This window comes from Vanacampus margaritifer, chromosome 2, assembly GCF_051991255.1.
Source record: "Vanacampus margaritifer isolate UIUO_Vmar chromosome 2, RoL_Vmar_1.0, whole genome shotgun sequence".
NCBI lineage: Eukaryota > Metazoa > Chordata > Actinopteri > Syngnathiformes > Syngnathidae > Vanacampus > Vanacampus margaritifer.
The window spans coordinates 3,002,530-3,019,072 of NC_135433.1; the positions used below are offsets into that span (position 1 = coordinate 3,002,530).

The 16,543-nt window shown below is 38.8% G+C and overlaps 2 protein-coding genes across 5 annotated transcripts in view; one reads left to right on the forward strand and one right to left on the reverse strand.

Annotated features, from left to right (window-relative positions):
• Positions 1–16,543, forward strand: part of gpsm2 (G protein signaling modulator 2) — a 94,574-nt gene that overhangs the window by 56,566 nt on the left and 21,465 nt on the right. The window contains exons 1-2 of one of the 4 annotated variants that reach the window (XM_077555959.1): positions 3,307–3,384; positions 4,916–5,049. Coding sequence is in view for 2 of the 4 variants with exons in the window: in XM_077555951.1 (XP_077412077.1) it covers positions 15,945–16,159 (215 nt within the window). In the remaining 2 variants the exon portion in view is untranslated. Of the gene's footprint in view, positions 1–3,306; positions 3,385–4,915; positions 5,050–13,950; positions 16,160–16,543 lie in introns of those variants that run through there. The other 3 variants (XM_077555958.1, XM_077555951.1, XM_077555952.1) reach the window with 3 other exon arrangements.
• On the reverse strand, positions 3,817–11,938 carry aknad1 (AKNA domain containing 1). The gene is made up of 14 exons (XM_077555962.1): positions 11,774–11,938; positions 11,565–11,698; positions 11,338–11,497; positions 9,529–9,671; positions 9,003–9,140; positions 8,841–8,931; positions 8,637–8,728; positions 6,603–6,793; positions 6,444–6,537; positions 6,177–6,353; positions 6,003–6,109; positions 4,909–5,023; positions 4,693–4,840; positions 3,817–4,620 (listed from the first exon to the last, which is right to left on the reverse strand). The coding sequence occupies exons 1-14, from the start codon at positions 11,801–11,803 to the stop codon at positions 4,384–4,386; spliced, it is 1,857 nt and encodes a 618-aa protein (XP_077412088.1). The 5' UTR covers positions 11,804–11,938; the 3' UTR covers positions 3,817–4,383.

Genomic DNA, 16,543 nt, shown 5'->3' on the forward strand with positions numbered 1-16,543 from the left:
GCACATAAGAGCTAGCTGGTGTATGTTATTAGTTAGCTAGCGTTGGCTTGGCTCTTAATGCTAGCAAAACAACATTGTATTTTTGTCGGTTGTGTTCCCATAGCTTTTGGCTTTAGCTCTTTGCTAACGTTATGAGCTAAGCAACCACAAATGCTATATTAGCTAATGATTTTTTTAAAGCACAAACCTGGCGGATTTTAGGCTAGCACAAGACAACACATTAGCCACAAATCATTCTTGTAGATGACAAAATCAAATAATGATCATAACTAAGGCCCAGGATGAGGAATATCATGCTTTTTTTTAATTTTTTTATCTGTTTCTGTCGTCGTTAATAATTCCGGGCTCACGTTCCTCCATGTTGCTGTTGTCCCTGTGGCTTTTCCGCTCTTTATTGACGTCATTGACATCATGTTAAAAATCATCCGAGCAAGTTGAAAAAAGTATCAACCCTGTTTTGATAAAGTAAGGAGAAGAAAGTACAGATATGTTTTCAAATGATGGAAGTCAAAAATAATCCAAAACTGAAAACTCAAGTGAAGTACTGCCACCTGAATTTATTTCTTATCACCTCTGTGAATAAGAGACAATCTGTGCATCACGACTTACCTGTGTCATCGTCACCAAGAGTTTCAGCATCAGCATCCATTTTGTTGCCATAACTGCACACTTTCTTCAAAGCCTGCAGGCAAGATGAATGAATTATTATTATTTTTCGTTCTAAAAAACTTGAAGGAAGCGTACAACCCTCTCGTCTTCCTCGTTTTTGCTCCCTCAGATGAGCCGACAGGTGCGATATTGTTTCTGCAAATTACCAAAGAGCCCCCGGGGGCTGAAACTCCTCCCCTTGGGGGGCGCTTGGGTGGCCTTTCCGAGTGAGCGATGGAAGCTCATCTTTCGTAGATTGGAATGTATATTAAGAAAAATACAGTTAATGACAGTTTGAGTTCAACAATTACAGTAAATTACAGCACAGTGCGGTCGTGGTTAACATGTCTGCTACACAGTCAAGAAGGACAGGGTTTGAATCCCAGCTCAGGCTTTTCTGTGTGCAGTTTGTCTATTCTCCCGCAGTCCAAAAACAAATATGTTAGGCTCAATAAATAATTTATTTAGAATATATTGTTTGTGTCCAATCACATTTCAGCCTCAAGATGTTGCCATGTCAATGTAATCTGCCCAGAATCAGAATCAGAATCAGCAGTGCTGGCCTACATAACTTAAACTATATTATCCATGGGACTCGTTCTTCAACCAACCAGATTTCAAATTGGCCTCAATTTGAAATTGGCAACAGCTGTTTTTCATTCAAACACATCTGTCCCCCCCTCCCACACTTTTTGTGACACACTCATATTGCGATGATGATTTGAAGCCGGGAATGTTGACGTTCATCATTGCCACTCCTGGGGATTCCGTGATTTTTGTGCTTATGTAACCTATTTGTTTCCTTTGTGTAAGTGTAACTTCATATAGGGCCATATTCTCCCATACGTGTAAGAGAGAAAAAGCACGACTTAAGTCTGCCATTCACGGTACACACCTTCTGGCCACAGCATTCAAATCCAGGTGCATAAGTCCGAGTGCGTGTAAAGCACCTGTAGTAAAGACCACAACTAGTTGAAGCAGATGCAGTTTAAATGTTTTAAAAGAAAAAAGGAGAGCAATGATGATGACATGTCAAATCGGTAAAATTACCGAATGAACAATACTGAGCTCTCCAGGAAGAAAAGAAAAAAAAATTAAATACAAAAATAAAAAACGCCTTTTTTTTTCTTCACCTGAACAATATAATTCGATTGAACATTTCAATTCCATAAGGTTTTTTTAACCCAAAAAACTTAATTTATTTTTATTTTATTGACAATTTACTTAAATGAATACCTAAATAAAAGGGGTATTTTCTTCCTTTATGAAGTCACAATATTTGATACCACTTTTGTCTTCCGTCTCGTTATACAGTGCAGGTGTAGATACACCTGCATGAAGCAGCAGGTGTATTGTATAATACTTGGCATGATAAAAAAGTCACTCCTGCCAGTGTGTCCCCAGGTTAAGGTTGGTAAACATCAAAAACGGTGTCTCTTGTCCTAAACAATCAGGAGGAACCATTCAGGCATGTTTGAATAAATTAGCTTTCCCGATACCCTGTCGGAACAACAGCAGAACTTGATACCAACACTGAACACATCCCAGCACCAACAAGCTTTGCCAGTCAGTGTCGGATCCACAAAGCAAGCCAACAGAAACCCGGTAAGAGGACACGTTAGGTACTGATAGGCCCGCGGGACGGCCATCGGAAAAGCGTTGAAAGGGCGGCGGCGTAGTGACGAGAACTAAAGTTGATACTCGTTTGGCACACTGGGATTTTCCTGTAATGTTATTCTGACCTATTTTTTTTTCCATTTGATTAATTGTTTATGGCTTTAGCCCTGTGGCGGATTGTCGGCATCGGATGATAAACTATCGGGAAGCAGAAAAACATTGAGAAAATAATGAATTCATCTCATGAGGGAGCCGATTTGAAAGTATAAAATAGTCGCCTTTCGAAGCTATTTTAAGTAGGGGACAATTCGGATTGATTCTTTTTCTGCTACTGGGTTTCCCATACATATGTATTTAACTTAACATACAACTTAACTAAAACATACGTCTATAAATAAACATAATAGTTGCGCAATTTTAATGTGTATATACGTCAGATTTCCATACAAATTTTTATGCGAATTTTGTGAAAATGCGCAAAACGGACATGCGACTTATGCCCGTTTCCACCCGCTCTTCTTTTTTTATTTTTTTTTTTATTTTATTGAAACTCTGCTTTTAACAATCAACATCAATTCAAAGTTTCTATCTTTGCTTATTAACATTCACACTTATTGAAAAAAAAATCTAACAACAATTTGACATAAAAGACAAAACCCAAAACTAAACAATAAAGAAAAGCAGGCACAATTTAAAAAAAAAAAAATTCAATTGAGGTCAATTTAAAATAATTCACTAAGGATTTTCAATGTAGAAGTACTTTTCTTGTTTCTTGTCAACTTCAAGGAATTCATGTACAAATCAAATTCTGCAAGAAATATATGAAAATTCAGAAGGGATTTGGAAATCCTTATTTTATGCAAATACAATTTGCCAAATAGGAGCATAAGATTGATTCCAAAGGCTCAAGATTTGTTATCATGAATGAAATTTGTAATTGCAGCTTTTAGATTCATTGTAATGACATTTTCTCAGTTTTCTCTCTCTTCTTTAGTGAATATGCGCCGCGAGATGACGTTGTAGTGACGGAACTTTGGGACGTTTCGCAGTTCCAGGTGGGAATGTTGGTTTTGACGGACTGAACGGAAGTAGTTTGTCCTGTTGGCTTCCCTCCCGCATGTAAGTGAAGTGTGTCGTTACATTGAGAGCTGATGTTAATAAAGCCATCTAAAATTGCATTCATGTTATTTATTTAATCTTAAAAATAATCGTATTTCTTCGTCTCCCCAAACATATCTTACTTTATCATCCGCTATTTATTGTGACTACAAACGTGCGTGTGACGTAGAATCGGTCAAAATTTGCGACGTATATCCGGTCTTGTAGTCGCTTATCCGCAAAACCTGTTTCCATTTTCCTTTTTTTGATACGCTTCAAAAAACACCCCCTCCAAGCGTAAAATCTTTTATTTGTATTTTTGCGAAATTTGGGCCTTTTTTCGAATTTCTGGCGTTTCCATTCAGTTTCTTTGTCGCACATCTTGAAAATTCAAATAAAAACAGGTGGATGAAAACCACGTTTTTAGTCGAGCAATGTACTTTTCTGTTTAGATTTATGCTAGTGCTAACACAAGATGAGCGGTGTGCTGGCTGCTCAACCAGTAATTTTGGTGTGTAAAATAGGTGATCTCTGAGAGAGTTAAACTATTCAATTTTTTTCAGTCTAGTGTAGCATCAAAAGTTGTTATTCAGATTCAATCTCACCATTTAGTTTAAAACAAGGTTAGATCAATCTAATCATTCAAAAGACAAAACATATAAAAACAACAACAAACATTTTATATTGCTATATATTGTAGCATTAGCAGAAACACAATTACCTAAAATATAATAATAGTTACTATATTTTTCATTATATTGTTAATGTGTTTTTAAAAATATATATAATTATACCAAAATATTGGGACACATGACCATGACAACTACACAGGGTGAAAATATGAATGAATAAAGGAGTTGTCCTGCTAACAGCAACCAACTACTGTGTAACTGCTAACCTTTTTCTGTACAGAACTTCACTAAGATTTTGGTTGTCTGAGTGGATTTTAATGAGATTACAAAGCACTTATGTCTCCAATCTCGATTCCAGATCATCCCAATGGTGTTCCAAACAGTCAGTTCAGTCCAATGATGTACTATAAGAAACGAAACGGTCTCTAGTGATTGTATACTCTTTTTGTGTGAAGCCACGCAACGTTTCTTGCACCCTCGCGGCCGAATGTTGCACATTCCCCTGCGGGCCAAGTTGAGCTTTGGCCAGGTCCGCCGTCAGCCTCTTGGCCATGCGATCCGTTGTCCTCTTCATGCTGCGGGCCGCCTCAATGGCTTGGTCCAGGGTCCTGTTCATCTCCTCTTCCTTGAAAAGGAGGAAATAAACATGTGGTGTTCGTAATGTAAGAGTAGGTTGAGTATTTGAGGGAAAGACCACCTTGCTTGCCGTCCTGCTACGATGCCGTTGGAAGACAGGGGGCAGTGTTTGCTGAAAGTACACGTCGCTGGGCAGCAGCGCTGTGTCTGATTGGGTGGAACGCTTGCGGTGATTGGTGGCGTGCGGCGCTGCTTCCTTCACTTTGTAGCTGAGTGTGACAAGAAAGTTGAATGTGGAATTTTTGCATGGGAAATGATGTTGTGTTTGTGTATTCACCTGGCAGGTAGACTGCAAGAGGAGCCATAGCTGACCTGCAGCAGTGGTCTTTGGGAGGGCTGAGGTGCGAGGAGAAGATGTCTGTCTTTGGCGTTTGGGCCATCCGTGGTGGCCTCTGGTGGAAGAAACATAAACAGTACGGTAAATGCAATATTGTTATTATTATTTTTAACATAAGTGCTCATTGTAAAATATTCAGAAGTCAAGCGTTAAGAGGCAGCATTAATAGGAAATTATCACATGATCTATATGTGGATTCTCTCTCTCTCTCTCTCCCCCTATCTCTATTTATCTCTTTCATCTCTCTCTGTCCCCCTCTCTCTCTTTCTGTCTCTCTTCCTCTCTCTCTCCCCCCTCTGTCATTTATATACCTCTGTCTCTCTCTTGATTTTAGGTGATTAACAATGTTTAACTAAGTGAATAAAAAAAACACACAGTACTATATAAGTATAATTAATCGTGATTAATCACATTTTTCTACTACTATTCTCTCTCTCTCTCTCTCTCCCGCTCTCTCTTCCTATCTCCCTCTCTCACTGTCATTTATCTCTCTCTCTGTCGTTTATATACCTCTCTCTCTCCCGCTCTCTCTTGCTTTTAGGTGATTAACAATGTTTAACCAAGTGAATTCATTAATCACACAGTACTCTATAATTAATCGTGATTAATCACATTTTTCTATTATTGTCTCTCTCTCTCTCTCTCTGTCTCTTTCTCTGGCTGTTATTTATATACGTACATCTGTCGATCTCCCTTTCTCCCTGTCATTTATATCCCTCTTTCTTTCTCCCCCCCCCTCCCACTCTCTCTTTCCCTCTCTCACTGTCATTTATCTCTCATAAAATACTAAGCATAAAATACTAAGGGACTTGTGTTTCAACGGGGCGGCATGGCTCAGTGGTAGAGTGCTCGTCTCCCATCCGTGAGGTTGTGGGTTGGATCTTCACCCCTGGTGACCACCCCTGGTCGAAGTGTCTTTGAGCAAGACACTGAACCCCGATTTGCTCCCAGTGGACCTGGCAGTGCCCAACACGGCAGCAGCCGACCACTGGTGTGTGTGAATGTGTGCATGAATGGGTGAATGTGAGGCCAACCTTTGCTCTTGCCGGGTTCCAGATCTGTTGAAATCCAGTCTTCCAGTCGAAACTGACTCGAGCTGGAACTGCTCAGGCTTTGTCTGCTGCCTGCTGACTTCCGCAAGCTATAGTTGAAAAAGATGGCGTTCATTTGCGGGGTTTTATTTCGCCTCACGCATCGGGTCCTCCAACCTGTCTGGCCTGCGGTGGGTCGTGCCTTTGGCCTTGGACCGACGCTCCTGACGATCTTGCCTGTATTTGGAGGCCAGGTAATCCATCTTCCTTGCCAGGTGAGGCAACTGGACTAGACCTTCTCCCAAGTCCTTCTTCAGTCTGGACACCTCTACCTCCAAGGCCAGGATAGCCTCACTGGACACACAAACACATCACAGATGTGTTGACTTGGGAATCTGGTAAAAAAAAAAATTAAAAAATGAAGAGGCATTTGTCGGTATTGACCTATTACAAGAGCACCGGTGTCGTTCTTTCTGCTCTGCATCCATCACAGGGCTCAGGATTGGTTCAGAGGCATAGTGATTTTTTGCATCAGGACCTGCTCAGGTCGTGGATGACAAAGATTTACTTCATTGCACTGATGAGAATGAAGGATGAACTCACCCTGCAAGTTGAGAGACGACTTTTTCATGCTATTTTGCACCCATTGTTCGACTGTGGCTGCCGAACTTCCAGGCTGCGCTTGGACCGGCGACTTCTGCCGACGGCTGCTTTCGTCCTTTGGATGGATAGTTGTCAGCAGGTGAAGGGAGGAGCCTTCGCTGTCTGAAGTACGAAGGCCATCACTGGGAAATCTGGGGAAGGGTTATAGGTGAAAATTACATGTGGTGTCATCTGGAATAGTTCACGATCAATTATTATGAGAAGAATGAGCAACTCATTTTTATTGATAAAAGCATTGAGGGGGAAAAACAACCACAGCTTTAACAGTGTACTTGTAATCTCGCAATCGCAGCATTACTCATGTTGGCTGCAGTGCCAGCAAGGGTTGAATGTAAAGAAAACTGTAGTTTTGTAACAATCGCAAGTTTATCCGGTGCTGCTTGTTCTCTGTCCCATTCAGTCTCTTTCGCTTAGTTTTATTTATAGAAGGGTTCCACCACCTGGTTAAGATGTTATCAGTAATGGGAGACAGTTTGTCTGACCTTTGGTGTACCCCAGGGGTCTATCTTGAGACCCAAGCTATTTCTTTTTTCTCGCAAGTTTCTGAGTTTTTTTCCCTCACAAATTTGCAAGTTTATTTCTCGTAAATTTGTGATTTTTTTTCTCGTAAATTTGCCACTTTATAATGTCACAAATATATAAAAACATTTTTGCAAATATGCCACTTTATAATGTCGCAAATATACATGTTTTTTCTCATAATATTACCCCCATCTAAAAAATAAATAAAATTTAATAATCAAAAAAATTTATAATTAAATTATATGTGGCCCTAATACGCCGTCGTGCAAAATTGCAGGAGCTATTATTGATGGTCAAATGTGAATTGTTAAACATAAAGAGTTGGTTTCATAAATGATCATCAAACCTCTTTGCGAAGTGTTCAAAGTCCGAATTGTTCAACCTCCCCCCAAAATTTTCCCATAGGAAATAATGTAAATGCAATTAATCAGTTCCCAAGCTCCAAAAACATAAAATTCATATTTTAATTTCTATTTATGTTTTTTTTTTTTACATTTACAGTACAGTACAATATTTAAACAATAAAAAAAATACCTTACCTTTTTTGTTGTGGTGTGATGGCATCAGTGGATGATAAATGCTAATGTTAATGCTAGCTATAGTTCCGTACAGAGTTTGTGTATTTTACATTGAGCTGGACTACTAAGCGGCCCTTGCGTGCGTTATTTAACGTCAGGCACGTTGTTGACCAGCTAAAGGGGGGGGGGGGGGGGGGTATTTACAGAAGTAGTCACGGTAGTTACAACTGCGCAATAATCTCCTTCCTAATTCCACTGTGGTTCGTATGTTTTCCCTTGCTGCCACTGTTGTCTTTCTTTGGGCCCATGGCGAAGAAAATTGTCGTGGAAAAATCTAAATGCACTCGCGAGTATGGAGCACCTTCGGGAGTATTCACGCTCTGACTGGAAATGAGCAGTGCATCGTCTCAACTACCGCAACGTGAGCATTCTGCATTACTCGACTTCACTCGGCTTTCCGTTTTCAAGGTATATTTCGGTTTAGCTTGCTTTGCTTCGGTGTCTGAACTCCGAAAACAAGTTCAAACTCCGAGGTATTTTTTACTCCGATTTTTTTGAGTGGAAGTCCGAATTGTACGAGTTCTGAGACGTTCAAACTCCGAGGTTCCACTGTACATAATATTTGGAAATTTGATCGGGCAAAAACGAAACAAAAAATCTAGCAAACACCCTACAGTAATAAGTGCAGCCAAGAGAAACACTACAAAATGAAGAGAATTGAAATTAATACAATTTCATGGAACAAATTTTAGAATTTAGCTTGTAAATGTATGTCAGTTTGTTCGTCTCTGTGTGCCCTGCGATTGGCTGGCAACCAGTTCAGGGTGTACCCCGCCTACTGCCCGAAGCCAGCTGGGATAGGCTCCAGCACTTCCCGCGACCCTTGTGAGGACAAGCGGTTAAGAAAATGGATGCCAGTGATAATTCCTTGTACCGATCTATGGAAGAATTAAGCGGCAATATTCCATTGGATTGATTCAAGTAGGAGCTCCCAAATCCACTGTCTGTCTCCCTGCATGCAGCCGCCTGCACACAGAGGCAAAACCAGTAAGTTACCAGTATGTTACCCACGTGGACTTAATAAAAAATAAAAAATAAAAATAAAAAATAAAAATAAGCAAAGAACATTCGACTTGACCTGTGGTATTGATGATTGCGCATCAGCAGCGTAAGCGGAGACACCCACATCGACATCACATTCTTGCTTTAGAACGCCATCTTGTGTGCCGCTGCAGCAAGAATATTTGTTAATGTTACAAATAAATGTCATGCATCCATAATAAAAAAAAACAACACTGACCTTCCCGATGTCCATTTGCCGCTGATTCCACTCCAAATGTCACTGCTAGCTCTTCCCTCCAAAGTGGCAGATTCTTTCTCTTCGTCACGATTCTCCTCATCTTCAGCAACCGGAGGTCCCTCTGGGCAAAAACGAAACCTGCGCACAATCCCAAACACTCTCAAACTGAGCGCAATGCAACCAAACACCGGCACTGCAACTTGAAACACAATCTGCAGCCTGCAGGAAGAGGAAAATAAGTAGTGATGGCACACAGTCGCTTCTGTATACCAGTTTGCTATGCTTTTTTTTTGTTTTTGCCTTGAGATGAGCATGTTAATCAATTAGTTGTTTAAATGAACGGTAGGAATTCTGCTGATTTTGTAATTGGTCGTCTTTTAATTGTGGATTTGGGCATTTGAGGCAAAAGGGAGTGCATAGATTTATTTAGCAGAAGAATAGAACTAATGATCCTTTGTCATCATGATTATTAAAAAACATGTTTTTTTTTTAAATCAATGAATAATTTATGAGAAAACATCCTCACCTGTTGATGACTTGCATTGAGTCATTGCTTGTGAGCTCGCTGCTTTCCTCGAATCCATCATTTTTACCGCTCTCATCTTCCTTTTGTTCCTTAGTCTTTGCCTCCGTTCTAAAACATTCAGCGGTCAAACTTGCACTTGACCCCTGAAACATGAGACACAGTCGCAAAGTTGTCGCACTTTTATCCACAAAGCCAACACTCTCAAATATGAATTAATAAACCAGCCACGGAATAAAATAAAAATAAGTGTGCTGGACTGGTGAACAAAATACAATTTTTTTTTCTTTTTCTCTTAACCCTGGAGAACCCAAGAACCATTTTCTTCTTTGGAAAATTATGAATTATACATTAAATGACTGCTATAAATTCACTGAACACCAAAATATATGTTTTTTCAAATTTTAACCCTAATTTAGGATCAGGGTGAAATTTGACCCTTTTGGGATTTAGGGGTATCATTGCGAAAAATCTGACTAGCAAAAACTGTCAGTAAACTATTTAGAATTTAAGAAAATAATCAATCAAATAAACAGCTACATTGAACAATATATATTTTTTTATTTGTTGCATTTTAGAACTGGATTTTGAATGTACAAACACACTTTGGCAAATGGAAACAAGAACACAGGGACAAAATCACTGCTGGAAAAAAAAAGGTCTTTGTTATTTGAGTAGCAGAATTTATAGGGGCCAAATTTGACCCCGTGGGTTCTCCAGGGTTTTAAACTGGAATATTGTACTGTACTGCAAAGTGACCTTTGGATGAAAAATGAAATACTATATCATGCTCTCTTTAAAAATAGTATGATAAATAATACTCATATATGGGTAACTTAACTGCAGAGAAAACCAAGCGACTAATTGGGGTAAGACATTTATTCCTCCATTAAAGGAACAGTGTGAAATAAGTGGCCACTAGATGTTGCCATAGCAGTTAGAAGCACGCACACTACGGCGGCTTAGAGAGACCACACTCCGCAAGCCTACCAACAATTCTTATCTTGCGTGAGCTAACGAGCATCTCGGTGACCAGGTTAGTCGGAGCCATAGGTTGGAGTGGCTAACAAAAGCGGCTAGCGGGAGAGGCTATTAAAAAAAATCTAGTTAAAACTTGCGAGAGCAAAGCAGAAGGTGACAAGTGACGGGAGCCCAAATCACGGGACTCCGCGACCGAATGGGTCCGACACTCGACGATGCGAGCACCAGCAAGGCCTAACTACGTTCGATAAGTTGTCCTTTGGGCGTCCATAGGAAGATGGCGGCAAAACATCATCTTCTTGTAAGGTGAGACTCCAGCATGTAATATAATTAGCGATTACTAGACATATGATTATATATATTTTTAAAGTACGTTGATGTGATAGAACTTTTTTTTGTGCACATTAATGAAATCAATAGTGAGTTGTAAAAGTTATTATTAGTTCACCACTAGATGGTGCTAAAGATTACACTGTGGCTTTAAAGGGATGCTTGGCTCATTGAGCCATTTTTAACAGCATAAGATGATATTTTATCTATAGTTAATGTGATAACGTCATTATTTTTTTATGATTAATAATTAATAAACTAATTTTCCCACTTGCTGTCGACTAAAGATGACATCACCTGTGCTGAGGAAGTAGGTAACAGCCGATCATTACCTACTTGATGATGTCATCTTCAGTTAACAGCAGGTGGGAAAAAAAATGTTTTTAAAGGTATTAATTATACATGAGAAATAACGAAAAATTAATTTTAAAATTAAAATATAAATAAAAATTAACTTTTTTGTGTGTAAAATCCAGCTTAAGTCAATCAAAAGTGCGTCACCTCATGCAGTGATGGTGGAGGTGATGCCTTCACTGACAGCTCGTTCGTTGGAGTTCTTGATAAGGGAGGCGGGGTGCCCAGCTGGCGCTTATTTTTCTCGATCATCTCCTTAATGTCCTCCAGCTGCATCCCCACCCTAAATATGTCCCCTTCCACCAGCCTGCACGCATGAAAACAAACAAATCACGTGAGTACGACGTGCACAAATGGAGATGAGTCCATTTTACCTGTTCGGGTCGAATGTTCCGACGTTTCTGCACAGGCCCAGATAATTCTGCATCTCCAGAGCTCGGTGCTCTTCTTTCTTGCTCATGTATTTTCTTTCCAACTGATCTTGCGCTTCCATCAAGCTCCTAAACATCTACCAAAAAAAAAAAAATAATAATCCCATTTAACACCACGTAAGACAACCGTTTGTATTCGGATCGCCATTTACCGTTTGCTGGTCTTCTGTGCTGACAGACATGTTGTTTACACTCCGCTTGAACTCACACACCTGTACAGAAATTTTGTCAATTTGTATTGTTAGATTAATAATTTAGAGTCTTTTTTTCTTTTCTTTTTATTACTAACTGTGTGCATGAAGTGGCTAATGACAGCAGTCAGCTCGGCGGCCATTTTGTCAGCCTCACTGATGCCGTCTTGATCAGGCACGTTGCGCTTCATTTCATCCTGGTTGGCTGTTTTTACATTTTTGACAAGATTCTCTGAAACATGTTTAAGAGAAAAGTCATTTCATGAGATCATAAGAAGGCTTAAAGTAAAAAAAAAAAAAAAAAGGAATTGGTGGAAGGACAAATGTAATGTAATTTTTGCAATACAAAATAGTCGAGCTGTTTATGATAACGAGTTTACCCTTGTGTTTACAGTCTGTGACTTTCAAGTAATTTAATCAGCACAAAAGAGAATGCTCGTGTAACCAGAATCGTGTCACTTGACCCCCGTTTGTCTCCATGGAAACAAGCGGTATATCATCCTGTGCCGTCCCGTCGTAATATCGCATGTCGTATAGAAACTTACCCAGTGCTGGAATGTGAGGAGCTGCTGGTTCAACATGGCCACTCTCGCTGGAATTTCCTGGGTCAGCCTCGTCTGATGAACACTGTAAAAGCAGATTATGTGGAGAGTAAAACAAACAACAACAACAAAAAATATATATATATATTTTTTAACCCCTTTTGAACATATAAACTCTTTTCTTTCTTCCTATTCTTGTTTTCATTTTTACTTCAATTTATATTTCAGACTCATAATGTGTTTTCTTTGCGTTTATATGTTCAATAAAGAACCAAATCACCACAAACAAACAAAAACTAACATATTTCAAATGTACTTACATCAGTTCCTAACCTCATTTGTTCTATGAGATTCTCAGCACTGGCATATTTGGCCAGAAGTTGATCATATTCCGCCTGAAGAGATGAAGATTGAAAATGAAAAACAAACAAACATTATTCTTGCCTGAGGTGGTCCAAGGAATAAGCGAACAACGCACCTAATGTTGATGAAGAACAAACTTGAGTAAATCCCCACTGAAAATTGTAATTTCCTACAGTTGCCACAAGATGGTAGCAAAGGGCTACATTTGTCTAAGTGAAGCTGCGCCGCAAAACTCACTTCAAAAATATTTTCTTGGTAGCAAGATGCAACCAGAAAACAAAACAAACAAAAAACCCAGCAAATAGATGATTAAAAAAAAAAGTTAATAAAAAAGTATATATATATATATATATATATATATATATATATATATATATATATATATAATGCTTGGATTTAGTTTTTTTTTTAACTACAGTAAAGCTTCTGCACATTATTACATTGTTTTATTTTATTTATTTATTTTACCAGTTTTGTCACCTCGTTTCATGTACCTCTATTCACTAACATCATAATTCAAGTATTCGTTCAAGATTTTAATCTTTATTTTATTAAAAAAAAATGAATCACATTTTGCTTTTGTACATTTGAAGTAATTTGTCTCTATTTTATACTGCAATTAAGTTACTTAAGTGCTTGCACATTTTTGTTTTTCTTGCTGCCAAAATTAACTTACAGCAAATATGCACTACATTTATTTATTTAATTATTTATTCATTCATTTAATTATTTATTTACTTACTTACTTTTTGTTTTGCTAGATCAGGGGTCACTAACCCTATTGAAACTGAGAGCTACTTCTTGATTTATGCAAAAGGGCCACCAGTGTCATACACACTTCTGAAATAACACATTTATTCAAATTACCTTTAATTATATGATCACTAATAATATTCAATACTATAATTGTTTAATAATGTGGGATGCATACATATATCAACATGCAAGACTTTATTTTTTATAAATCTCTGCAATACAAATGAACACTCCTAAGGCATTCCTAGGAAATCACAATGCCCTATTTTTGGTAAACAATTTTTAGAACAGCAAAAACTCAACCATGATCATATCAATATTACTGGCAGAAATAGAGGGCCCCAAAATAAAATTTTACTTAAGCACCCTCGGATACACATATTCCTGGATAATAGTACAAAAAAAAAAAAAAATATTTTTTTAATTTCCATTTTTCATGATTTTTTTCCCCCGTTTCCTCCCAGAATTTTAGTGGGTTGCAAAAAAAATAATGATAATATATTTTTTTTCATTTCAATACATTTCAAAGGGCATCAATTGTTTGTACTCATCTTTTTCTGTACCTGTACGTGATGCCTGGCCTGGTCATGCGTGCCTTTGAGGACTTGAGGCATCTCTGCAGGCTGAAGACCCGAATCCTCCAAGACCCTGCTGATCAGCTGTAACATTCCCGGCGAGGACTGGGCTCGGATCATGGGACTGGGGACTTGCGGAACAAGCCTGACTGGACCACTGGGCCCTTTTGGAATTCTGACCTTAGGGGCAACCTTGGAGAAGTCAGGGAGCGGGTAATGGACTTGACCTTGGCCGTACTTGATCTCGCCGAAGGACTTGCTGCGCAAATGCGAGACTTTGATGTGAACTTGGCGCTCTTCACACTTTGCTGGTGTTGCGACACTCTCGTCGTGACCGGGGGTTGTGTCGGCCTCCTCCAAACGTTCTCCTTTTGTTGCACTGTTGCCATCACTGTAAAAACTTCTGACGGAAGGCGTGTCAGAAACGCTGCTCATCACCGCCGTGTTGTTGCGTGTTGAAAAGCTACAATGGAGGTCATCGACGCTGTCCAGCAGCGAGACCTCGGGAAGGGTCTCGGCTTCAATCAGCCTTCCGGTTTGCAGCAACTCCTCCTGGGAGAAATGCCGCAGCAACATCTTGTTAAAGTCGACTGGAGGTCGAGAGCATGGCGGGGCCAAATCTTGATCCTGTTTGTCCTTTTCTTCTTTCTCCACATGAGGTCCAATAGAAATGAAATCAAGGTGTGTAGAACGATCCTTTGTTGCTGTTTGTCTTCCATCCCCGCTCACGTTACTCTGACAACTGTCCATGCAGTTGAAGTAAGGACTGCCAAGGTCGCCATCATAAGGAAGCGCTTCCTGGTCTTCATCACTAGTATTTTGCTCAGGGTCCTCATCATGTTGCTGCTTTAGGAGCTCCTCTTTCTGCAATATGCTGCTCTTAGATGGTAGCACCCGCTCGCTCCTGACAAGAATGGAATCTGAAGCAGGGTCATCTGGAAATGAACAAATTCATATTATCTCAAAGAGGAAGTCAATCTTTATGGAAGTGTATTGCATTCACACACACACACAATAAGAACTCACATTTTTCTGACAAATTTTTGGAGAGCTTTGTTCTTTTGAATATTTTATTAAATATTTCCCCCCTGTTTTTCTGAGTATTTTTTCCCCCCAGTTTAAAAAATATTTATTTTCTTCCCTGTTTTTCAGATTTTTTTTTCCTGTTTTCTGAGTATTTTTCCCCTATCAAAACATGCTGGTGCTCTGTTTTTTTTTTTTTTTAATAAATAAACATTAGTAATATATATATTTTTATAAATATTTACTTAATCAGTTTTTTTTATATAATCGCCCCCCCCCTTTTTCAGTTTTTTTTTCCTGAGTAATTTTTCCTTCTGTTTTCCCCCGTTTTTCAGAATATTTTCTATGAAAAAAATATTCAGTAAAACAATTTTTTTTTAAATACACACAAAAAACTAAACTCCTTCAAAAATTATTATTATTATTATTATTATTATTTTCAAGTGAATGCAATACGCTTCCGTAAACCTTAAACATTCCTTGCCAATAATTGGTTATATGTGACCACACTAGTCTAAACATGATATTCTGATTTATATTACATTTGTGGAATATGAGTGATGCAGCAAAATCCAGCCGTTTTTATCCATCTCATTTGGCGGCCATTTTGCCACACGCTGTCGACTGAAGATGACATCACAGTTGCTCAGGGCTCAGGAAATTATCTGAAGCTGAGCTGTGATTGGTCGTTACCGTTACCGCCTTCTGATATTAATAAAAACGACTGGATTTTGCTTCATAACTATTCCTATTCCACTAACGCAATATTAACCAGAATACCATATTTAGACTAGTGGGACTGCATAGAACATATTATTGTCCCCAAAAAAATTGTTTGGCAATGTTGGCATACGTGACTCACCTCTGAAATGAATGCTGGCCTCAGACACGGCACGTTCTCCTTGTGACCGATACAAAGCGAAAGAAGAAAGCTGCAGATCACTGAGATGGAGACTTTCGTCCTCACTGAGATCCACCACGATTCTCTGCCGGATGCACTTTTCCCACAATAAAGCTGCCTTTCCTTCTTCCCGAACATCCTCGTCGGAATCTTCTTGTTCAACCTCCATGAGCCACCAGCAGACCTTGTAAGTGAGACTTCTCTCGTGAAAATTATTTAATAATTAATTATTCATGTCGTTTTTGAATGACTCCGTGATCTCTATAAAGTAACAGTACATGTTTTCATTCACTGGGGCAAATATTGAAAATGTGATGTAATCTAAATAAGCATGATAAAATTAAGACAACAATACTAAATAAATAAATAATTAAGTCTTGCATACTGTAATATCCCAAATATGAGTCCTCTATCTGCACGTGGCATAAACTCAGCTATTTCATTTGTCTACTATTCATCTACATTCCAATGTTAAGAAGGTTGGTACTTACCCAAGTAATAGACAAGTCCTGAAAAAGAAGAAGAAGAATCCTGTGCGAAACAAAACGTCACCTCTTGCCGTATTATTGCA